The sequence below is a fragment of the Triticum aestivum genome, chromosome 6B (assembly GCF_018294505.1).
Source record: "Triticum aestivum cultivar Chinese Spring chromosome 6B, IWGSC CS RefSeq v2.1, whole genome shotgun sequence".
NCBI classification, from domain to species: domain Eukaryota; kingdom Viridiplantae; phylum Streptophyta; class Magnoliopsida; order Poales; family Poaceae; genus Triticum; species Triticum aestivum.
Genome location: NC_057810.1, coordinates 666450403 through 666461473, shown reverse-complemented (window position 1 = coordinate 666461473; position 11071 = coordinate 666450403). Strand labels below are relative to the sequence as shown.

At 46.7% G+C, this 11071-nt stretch overlaps 2 protein-coding genes across 2 annotated transcripts in view; both read right to left on the bottom strand.

Annotated features, from left to right (window-relative positions):
- Positions 1 to 1104, bottom strand: part of LOC123138917 (cold shock protein CS66-like) — a gene marked incomplete in the record, with an annotated part of 1850 nt that extends 746 nt beyond the window's left edge. Inside the window, 1 exon segment of the mRNA XM_044558765.1 lies at positions 1 to 1104. Within this exon segment, the coding sequence (XP_044414700.1) occupies positions 1 to 1009 (1009 nt within the window).
- A 1855-nt stretch (positions 1105 to 2959) lies between these two features.
- The window catches only part of LOC123139557 (protein CYPRO4), a 9000-nt gene continuing 888 nt past the window's right edge, over positions 2960 to 11071 (bottom strand). The window contains exons 2-3 of the mRNA XM_044559336.1: positions 4409 to 5887; positions 2960 to 3530 (exon numbers count right to left, since the gene is read on the bottom strand). Coding sequence (XP_044415271.1) covers positions 3249 to 3530; positions 4409 to 5887 — 1761 coding nt within the window. The 3' untranslated portion in view covers positions 2960 to 3248. The remainder of the gene's footprint in view (positions 3531 to 4408; positions 5888 to 11071) is intronic.

Sequence of the window (11071 nt, the reverse complement as noted above, 5' to 3'; positions counted from 1 at the left end):
CATGCGTCGCCGCGCCGGTGTGTCCCTGCTGCTCGTAGGCTCCACCGGTCTGCTGGTTGTCACTGTGGCCACCAGGGAGCTTGTCCTTGATGTTCTCCATGACGCCCTTCTTCCCGCCGGTACCGTGTGTCCCCGTGCCGGTCATCCCAGTGTGTCCGTGCTGCTCATAGGTGCCGCCGCCAGCCGGGGTGCCATGTGTCGCCGCGCCGGTGTGTCCCTGCTGCCCGTAGGTGCCACCGGTCTGCTGGTGGTCACCGTGGCCACCAGGGAGCTTGTCCTTGATGTTCTCCATGAGGCCCTTCTTCTCGCCGGTGCCGTGCGTCCCCGTGCCGGTCACTCCAGCGTGTCCCTGCTCCCCATAGGTGCCACCGGTCGCCGGGGTGCCATGCGTCCCCGTGGCGACGTGTCCCTGCTGCCCGTAGGTGCCAGCGGTCTGTTGGTTGTCACCATGGCCACCAGGGAGCTTCTCCTTGATGTTCTCCATGAGGCTCTTCTTCTCGCCGATGTCGTGCGTCCCCGTGCCGGTCACTCCGGTATGTCTTTGCTCCCCGTAGCTGCCACCGGTCGCCGTGCCGGTATGTCCGTGCTCCCCATAGGTGCCATTGGTCGCCGGGGTGCCATGCATCGCCGTGCCGGTATGCCCCTGCTGCCCATAGGTGCCACCAGTCGCAAGGGTGCCATGCGTCGCCGTACCGGTATGTCCCTGCTGCCCATAGGTGCCACCAGTCTGCTGGTGGTCAGCATGGCCACCGGGGAGCTTGTCCTTGATGTTCTCCATGACGCCCTTCTTCTCGCCGGCGTGGGCGCCATGCAACCCCGTGCCGGTGGTTCCGGTGTGACCCTCCTGCCCGTAGGCACCACCAGTGGCCGGGGCGCCATGCGTCACCGTGCCGGCGTGCCCGTGGGCGCCAGCGGTCTCCTTGTGGTCACCGTGGCCGCCGGGGAGCTTCTCCTTGATCTTCTCCATGATGCCCTTCTTCTCGCCGGCGCCGTGTGCTTGGTGGTCCATCTTGAGCCGACCTTCTCAGTCGTGAAATCCACTAGTGCTGCTGTGTTTACTTCTCTTGCTTGTGTGGTGCAGGTGGTTGTGTAAAGTATCTGCAGCACGAGGCGGTATTTATAGGCCGTTGGAGGGTAGACGAAGCACGACGTGTGCTCTCGTGAGTGCACGGGCAGGTGAGTGCCGACGAGCCCATAAAGAGGGGTGGTCAGATGGACGAATCGCCGCGGCTGGGCGCTACGTGTGGCCGCATCAGTGGTCGGCAGATGGCTGCCGACTAGGGGGGCCGGGCCTCTTAAGGCAGCGAATGCATCATACGATGAGCCAAAGCGCCACATAGTTCTTTCAGGAAAAGATAAGGAAGGCAGCGGGCGCGTCCCGGTCGCCACGTCCCACCTCATTCGTCCTCGTCTGGGAAGAAGATGATTCCCAGGAAAACATCCGATCCTTCTTTTTCTCTTGCAAAAATGGTACTGTATTGTTTGCTTAAGGGGATTGGAAGATCGAATGTGTCGGCATATAAGACAATGGGACTATGAGAGTAACTAGACGAAGCATACGATTTTTATACAGTAGGATTTTTAGAATGACTTAGATACTAGTGATTTTTATACACAGTAGAAAACTGAATCCACGTCAATACATGCAGCATACCACAAATTGTTTCCCCCTGATTTAGCAGTAAAGAATCACAACCGCAATGGGATCAAAACTGTGAAGCAGGAAATTTGCGAACACAAAAGCAGAGAGCAATGTCCTCAGAATTTCTGCATGATTTGCTAGACTATAGATAGTTTCAGTGCAATATTAAAATGCAGGTTGGGGATTCACACCAGATGAATGCTAGTGAGCCAAAGCAGAAGTAAGAACAGATGACCCAAAAGGAGGGAAAAAATCGATCTCAATTATCTGGTCTCCGCTGAAAACTGAAAGCGCTGCCTCCAGCAACAGGAGCACCTCCATACATGCATAGATACAATTTCAAGATAAAAAAAAAGGTTAATCTGTTTGTGCAATAATCTCAGGTCAGAGCAGCATATGATTTGCTTTCTAAATAAGCAAAGCATAACAAAAACATTGAAGCAATTTGTTGACACTTTTTTCATCCTAGTCTTGCACTTGACCTCTGGTAATTTCAGTTCTCATCAGAGGCGGTATGATTCTATCTCCATGTCCCAGTTCCCATCCATCCACAACAGCATTAACCACATGAGCCGTCGTTGGATGTTAAACTGCAGCCGCGCGTAGGAAAAACAGTGTAATTTATGCACATTTAGGGAGTGTGTGAACTGTGCACTCTCAGAGGTCAGAGCATACAGAGTATCTCACTGAGCGGCATCAAAAACCAGCATCACTGAGAAGTGAGAACAAGCCAGATTTCGCATCAAAGCATGGTGTACAAGGGCGGCATTCCGCATTCTCGCATCACTGCCGATTGTTGCCACTGAGGTCCTGAGCCTCTCTTTTTTCCTCCCCTTTAGTGGCTAAGTAATTTGAGATGATGGCGCAGGTTTTCCGGAAGGCGCCGTAAAAACACACGTAAAATCATTAGAGAGTGCTGCACAGGAACCTGTAACTTGTACCAACACGGTTCAGAATGATGGGTGCCTAGCGACACTTTAGGTCTTGTCGGGTGAAATCTTCAATTTCTACTGAACCAGTTCATGAAATACTTGGTTCTTACTACCTCCATAACTAAATATAAGATGCTTTTGCAGTTCAATTTAAACAGCAAAAACGTCTTATATTATGCGTACTCCTGTGCTCAGACTTCTCGAAATACCTTCAGTTAATCGTTTTTATTCTCTAGGGATTCAGTAAATAATTTTCTTATGCTGAACACTTGCAAGTTCGTCTCGCTCTTGTAATGCCACCTGGTGACATGTCAGAGTATGGCACTACTGATCTATGCCACCGATGAACTGCGGAACGGTACGAAATTGAATACCAATAACAAGATAGGAGAAAGAACAAACATTCATATGCTCTTTTTCAACACACTTTCATTGTACACGCGTGAAAATGATGTTTGCATTACACACACAGAGAGAACACCACTCACTACACTATTGTCCGAACATTCAGAATGATGCCATATGTTTTGCCAACAAGCAAACACGCAAGTCTAAAACCGCAAGCAAATAAGTACATTACTCTACATTCAAAATGTTGCAAGAACCAAAAAAAATTTAGACGAGTGACCAATCTGCACAGAGACACTACGGTTCAGAATCGAGAAACATCAGAATCAACGCCTGTTTGCGATGCTGAAGGAGCTGACTTTCATCGGGGTGGCGACCACCAGGGGAGCTTCAGGGGAGTCGGAGCCGGCGAAGTTCTCGTGCATGAACCTGCTGTCGACGATGGACTCCTCCTTGAGGACGACCTTGTAGCAGTAGCAACTCTTGAGGCCCTCCTGGTCGCGGTAGCAGTGATGGTTGCTGTCCTTGACCTTTTGGAAGTTCCATATGAGGCTGAACTTGCCGACCGTCGCGACGAGATGCTTCTCTTGCTTCCCGTCCTCCGTTACCTGGGGGCAAAATGACAGAGGATAGCGGATCAGAGGATGTGCTTTTCAAGAATGAAGAATTAAGCAAAGCTGTAAGAAGCCATTTGCGTACAAATGAAGATACCAGAAATATAACATCTGAAACGAGCAATGGCATGGGAAACAGACTATTGCATTCAAGTGTCATTCAGGAAGAACACTAATTCGTATCCTGCAGAAATTGCTACTATTTCCCAAACACTATACCCTGTTTCCCATTGAAGAAACATGTTTATATCATCCATGAATACATGGAACCACAGAAAGTATGGAGAAAATTTATACTTCCATTCGCCAGAGTCTTATATCTAATGGCGTTGAAGTGACAAGTTAGTTTCATGTAAAAACAGAGAGGAGATTTCAGAAATGGTTCAATTGCTGTTGGTTCTGAATTGACATTTGTACTATGAACTGAACTTGTTCTAGTCATTAGTACCAAAAAGTAATGCAGTCTAAACTGAGAGTATCATGAAACTGTCGACCTACTGATTACCCTAGAAGTCATCACACTACCATGTCGAGATGGATATGCTAATTAGTACCGCATATTCATGGTTAATAATAGATGGTGTGCATGAATTTTCCTGAAAACTGGTATTTAATCAGTACAGATTTCCCATTAGAGCAATAACAAGTTAGTAAGTTAGCGAACTGCCATTATGGATAGCAAACATATTGCATTAACTGATTACTAGCATAGTACCTTCACTGAATTCACCTATAACCAGGACTACATAAGTCTAGATGAACAGCTAATCTTGCACATTCTATATAAAGTTTCGTTAAGACTAAAAAGTGCATTGCCAAAAAGCAGTAGGAACAGTCAATGTTATGCGCCTGAATAAGAATATGAGACTTACCCATGAAAATTGTCCACCATGGAATTTGTTGTCGTTCCCAGCGAGGATTGAATCAAGCGGACTGAGCTTCAGCAACCTGGGCGCCGCGATCCTGCTTCCCATACGCCCACTGAACCCAGTCTTCTCCTTGCCATCCTTGTCCTTGAAGATGGTGCAGATCAAAACCAGGTATGTGTCCGTGGTGCCCAGGATCCACTTCCCATCGTAAGTAACATCCACATGCGTGATCGGCGACCCAAGCCCTGGGAACACCGTCTTGGCCATCCGCATCGAGCTCTTGGAGTAGAGCCTGATCTTGCCATCGACGGAGCCAACAACAATCGAGCCATCCCCGGTGCTCGCGAAGCACTGGAAGTTGGTGCCCCGCGAGAACTGGTGGCCCTGCGACCAGTGCAGCACCGGCGAGTCGGAGGAGGAGTTGCCGATCGTCTGCACCCTGCCCCTCGCGTCGCGCATGTCCCACCTGCACAGCCGGTTGTCGTCCAGCCCCAGGAAGGTCGATCCGGAGGGCTCCAGCTGCGCGCTCTTGCTGTCGTTGGCAATGTCCCGCATCGTGATGTCGGTGCCGTCCTTCTCGAACCGCCACTCGGTGACGACCTTGCCGGTCTCGATGTCGACGTGGTGGACGCCGTTGGAATGGGGCGCGCCTGTGTCCCCGGGGCTCATCAGCAGCATGTTGGTCTCGCCGCGCATCAGCAGGGCCTTCTTGGGCGTCGCGTAGTTGGTGCTGCTGGTGGTGCTGCCGCCACCGCGGGCGCCCGAGATCCTGACCGACACGCCCTTGCCGTGCACGCCGTGGCGGAAGTTCTTGACCACCTGAATCCCGGCGCCGCCGACCAGGAAGCTGTTGTCGAGCGCGCCGAGCGCGAGGCTCTGGATGCCGCTGCCGTCCCCGGCCTCCTCCTCGAACTCCTCGAGCAGGTCCCTGGCGGGGGCAGGGGCGAGGTCGTCCTCCGCGTCGGCCCAGACGGCGTCGTCGGCCTCGGCGGGGCGCGCCCAGGCGGCGAAGTCGGCGCCGAAGACCTCCCGGCGGCCCTCGTCCGTGGCCTCCACCCCGTACGTGTTCTCGAAGAGGCACCGGTCGTACTGCTCCCGGAAGCGGCGGAAGGCGGCGTCGTTGGGGAAGCGCAGCGCCCACACGGACCCCGCCGCGGCGAAGTCCGCCCGGCACTGCCCCGGGAGCGCCTTGAGCTGCAGCTCCTGCCCCACGGGCGCCGACACCCGCCGGCCCGGGCCCACCTCCAGGACCCACCTGGGCCCCCGCGAGGCCGACGAGGACGAGGAGGAGGTGTAGCGACGGCCGCGGCGTTCGTCGTCGTAGCCGTCGTCCTCCGCCGCGGCGGCGGCGGCCTTGTCGAGGAAGGCGTAGGTGGCGCGGCGCTCGGCGGGGACCCAGCGGGCGTCGGCGGAGGCGCCGCCGACGTGGAGGTAGAGGCGGGCGGCGTTGTCCGGCTGCTTGTACGCGTAGGTGCCGACGAGCTACATATCCAATCCAGTTTTCTCTTTACAAAATTAATTAAGGACTGTGCTACTGGTTGTTAGTGACAGATCCGCACCACTAGTTCGTACGTGATCGCTGACTTCCCACGCTCGTTTTTTACTGATTTTTTTTCCTTCTCTCAAAAATCGTGATAAATCGCTAGTGTTTTTTTGGTTTTTCACCGATAATATGAAAATAAAATAAAAGTGCTTGAAAGAGGATTCCAACCTAGGTCTATGCAATACCTATTGAGCCTAATAACCAACTAAGCCACCTTTTGTTATTGTCTATTGTGGATAAACAATATTGTTTGAACCTTTCTTATTTCTGCCATATCAGAAAAAAAACAAAGTTTGGCTTGGTAACTTTGGCATGACCAGCGTGATAACTATGGCATGAGCAACATGATAACTATACCATGATAGGGCTGATAATTACAGTACGAGAAGGTTAAGGCATGAGGAAGTATGGTAATTTAGCACATAAATTACCGATGAAAATGTTTTAAAAAACTTTTTTCTCCTGGATGAAAAATACCATGGTGTTTAAAACGTAAGATATTAGTTATCAAATCTGTGATGTATACATTATCATGCTTTTTACATAGAAATTACCGGATGTATATTTTTCAACAAAAAAATTCAGGTCAAAAATTATAATGACGTTTGTATGTGAGTTATCAGCTTAGTATGTGTCTATTAACAAGCTATTTACATATAAATTACCGAGGTTGCCCCCCTCCCCACCCCTCGCCACAGTCGCCACATTTATCAGGGTCGGGTACATAAATTATCAAGTCCGCGATGTGTGAGTTATCATGTTATTTGCATAAGAGTTATCATTGTATGATTCAACAACTCCTCCCACCCTACCCCCGCCGATAAAGTTATCAAGATTGGGTACATAATTTATCATTTCTACGATGTGTGACTTATCATGTTATTTGCATAGAAGTTGTCGTGGTATGTTTCAATGACTCCCCCCAACCTCAACCCACCGACAAAGTTACCAGGACTGGGTACATAATTTAATGTCTATGATGTGTGAGTTATCATATTATTTGCATAGAAGTTATCGTGTTATGTTTCAACGACTCCCCCACTCCGGCCCCTCCGACAAAGTTACCAGGACTGGTACATAATTTATCATGTTTACGATGTGTGAGTTATCATGTTATTTGCATAGAAGTTATCGTCGTACGTTTCAACGACACCCCCACCCCGACCCCTCCGACAAAGTTATCATGTCTACCATGTATGAGTTATCATGTTATTTGCATAAGAGTTATCGTTGTATGATTCAACAACTCCTCCCACCCTACCCCCGCCGATAAAGTTATCAAGATTGGGTACATAATTTATCATTTCTATGATGTGTGACTTATCATGTTATTTGCATAGAAGTTGTCGTGGTATGTTTCAATGACTCCCCCCCAACCTCAACCCACCGACAAAGTTACCAGGACTGGGTACATAATTTAATGTCTATGATGTGTGAGTTATCATATTATTTGCATAGAAGTTATCGTGTTATGTTTCAACGATTCCCCCACTCCGGCCCCTCCGACAAAGTTACCAGGACTGGTACATAATTTATCATGTTTACGATGTGTGAGTTATCATGTTATTTGCATAGAAGTTATCGTCGTACGTTTCAACGACACCCCCACCCCGACCCCTCCGACAAAGTTATCATGTCTACCATGTATGAGTTATCATGTTATTTGCATAAGAGTTATCGTTGTATGATTCAACAACTCCTCCCACCCTACCCCCGCCGATAAAGTTATCAAGATTGGGTACATAATTTATCATTTCTACGATGTGTGACTTATCATGTTATTTGCATAGAAGTTGTCGTGGTATGTTTCAATGACTCCCCCCCCAACCTCAACCCACCGACAAAGTTACCCGGACTGGGTACATAATTTAATGTCTATGATGTGTGAGTTATCATATTATTTGCATAGAAGTTATCGTGTTATGTTTCAACGACTCCCCCACTCCGGCCCCTCCGACAAAGTTACCAGGACTGGTACATAATTTATCATGTTTACGATGTGTGAGTTATCATGTTATTTGCATAGAAGTTATCATCATACGTTTCAACGACACCCCCACCCCGACCCCTCCGACAAAGTTATCATGTCTACCATGTATGAGTTATCATGTTATTTGCACAGAAGTTACCGTGGCATGTTTCAGCGACTTGCCCCACCCCCACCCTCGCCGACCAGGTTTATCAGGACCGGGGTACATAAGTTATCAGGTCTGCCATGTTTGAGTTATCATGTTATTTGCACAGAAGTTACCGTGGTATGTTTCAACAACTCCCCTACCCCCACCCTCGACGACAAAGTTTTTAGGACCGGGGTACATAAGTTATCAGGTCTATGAAATTTGAGTTACCATGATATTCACACGAAAGTTAACGGAGGATATTTCATCACCCCCCGCTCCCGGCCACCAAAGTTACCAAGACCGGGGGTACATAAGTTATCAGGTCTGCAACGTGCGAGTTACCGTGTTATTAACATAAAAGTTACCGTGGGTATATTTCATCACTCCCCTAGCCAAAAGTTATCAGGACCGTGTCACAACACTTATCAGGTTTGCAATGTGTGAGTTACCATGCTATTTCCACAAAAGTTACCGGGGATATCTCGTTAACCCCCCGCCCCGCCAATACCGGGAAAAAAGTCCATTTTACTAGTGCCACATCAGCAGAGGGAGGAGAAAAACCAGCCAGGGGTGTTTTGACCGGTTTGGGTTTGTTTGGGGGTAAAAGAAGCCAAAAATAGATCCCACTTTATTCATGGCAGTAAAATGAACTTTTTTCATACCGGGGTACAATAAGTTATCAGATCTACGATGTGTGAGTTACCATGTTATTTCAATAAGCTTACGAGGTGGATATTTCATCAACTCCCCCCCTCCCAATCGCCAAAGTTACCAGGAGGTACATAAATTATCAGGTATGTGATGTGTGAGTTACCATGCTATATACACACACAAAATCGATTTCATCACCCCCCCTCCACCTCGCCAAAATTACCTCAGTGTCATCAACTTGAGACTAGTTGGTAAAAATAATCTACTTAAGTGCGGAAAAGATCAGACATTGCAGTAACTTTTGTGCAAACCTAGAAGAGGAGACATGTTAAATAGCATATTTACTTTCATTTGTTCAAGAAGAGGAAACGTACGTGAGGTGGTTGGCTAGTAGAGTTATCTCATAAGAGGTACAAGTGTAGATAAATCATCGGACTAGAAAAGAATAAGAAAACAAATGCCAAAATGGTAAAAAAAATAGTGTAAAAAAGGAAAAGAAAGAAAAAGGTTTATTTTTCACCTCGCGTTATAGACATGTACAAAAGATTACTGACCTACTTGTAAACACAAGCTAATTGTAGGCCAGTTGATTACCTACCTTAGTTATATACCAGGAGGTGTGGGGATCGACTCCTGCTTCCTCCAAATTTTTATTTTACCGTGCCAGAAAAATGCGGGAAGTTGATCGAGAGGAAAAAGCAGAAAAACGGAAACTTCTCGCGGGAGAATTGGATCGAGAGGAAAACGGGAAATGGCGAATCGTGCGGATCTATTCTTAACGTCCAATCGACTGTAATTTAGCTTTCTCGATTAATTAATTAGATACTCCCTTCGTTCACAAATATAATATGTCCTAATTATTTTTTTCTAAATTAGATGTATATATACTTCCTCCGTCTCAGTTTACAAGTCCTACCCGTATATCTAGGCTGCCAATTTTATCACCCTAATATAAACTATATAACACAAAAATTATACTTTTTGAAAATAGAACGTCTGAAGTTTATATTGGTATATTTTTTGTAATATATGACATGTATTAGGTTGGTCAAATTAACGACCTAGGGGTACGCGCACGCCCTGTAAACTAAGAGAGAGGGAGTATAAAATATTGTAGTGTGTGTTCACTCGTTTCAGTCTGTATATAATTCATGGACTGTGCTAACTACCAGTCGACTGGTGGTTAGCAACAGATCCGCACGACCTTCGGTCGATCCTTCCGCTCGTCCCGCTGCGTCGTTTCTCCCGCTTTCACTGATTTTTTTCCTTCTCTCAAAAACCGTAGTAAATTGCTAGTGGTTTTTTCTGGTTTTTCGCTGCATAATATGAAAAGAAAATAAAAGTGCTTGAAAGAGGATTCGAACCCAGGTCTATGTAATACCTATTGAGCCTAATAACCAACTAAGCCACCTTTTGTTGTTGTCTATTATAGAATGACAATGTTATTTTAACCTTTCTTATTTCTGCCATATCAAAAGAAAAAATAAAGTTTAGCTTGGTAACTTTGGCAATGACCAGCGTGATAAGTATGGTCTGAGTAACATGATAACTATAGCATGATAAGGTTGGTAACTACAGTACGAGAAGGTTAAAAGCATGGGAAAGTATGGTAATTTAACATAGAAATTACCGGTGAAATGTTTCAAAAACTTTTTTCCCTTGGATGAAAGACACCATGGTGTTTAAACGTAAAATATTAGTTATCAAGTCTGCGATGATACATCATCATGTTATTTACACAGAAATTATCGGGTGTATGTTTTTCAACAAAAAAGTTTCAGGTCAAAAGTTACAGTGGCGTTTGTATGGGAGTTATCATTTTTGTATGTTTCTGTTACCATGTTATTTACACAAAAATTAGCGGGGCATCACCCCCCTCGCCACAGTCGCCATATTACCAGGATCGGGTACATAAGTTATCAAGTTTGCGATGTGTGAGTTATTATATTATTTGCATAAGAGTTATCGTGGTATGGTGCAACAACTCCTCCCATCCCTAACCCCACCGACAAAGTTACCAGGACTGGGTACATAATTTATCATGTCTATGATGTGTGATTTATCATGTTATTTGCATGGAAGTTACCGTGGTATGTTTCAACGACTCCCCCCACCCCTACCCCCACCGACAAAGTTACCAGGACTAGGTACATAATTTATCATGTCTACGATGTATGAGTTATCATGTTATTTGCATAAAAGTTATCAGGACAGTGATGCGTAAACTATCATCATATTTACACAGAAGCTATCGAGAGTATATTTCATCAAAACCCCTCCCTCCGGTGGAGGGAAAAGTTATCACAGTGTTTGTACATGAGTTATCAAGTCTATAATGTGTATATTATCGTG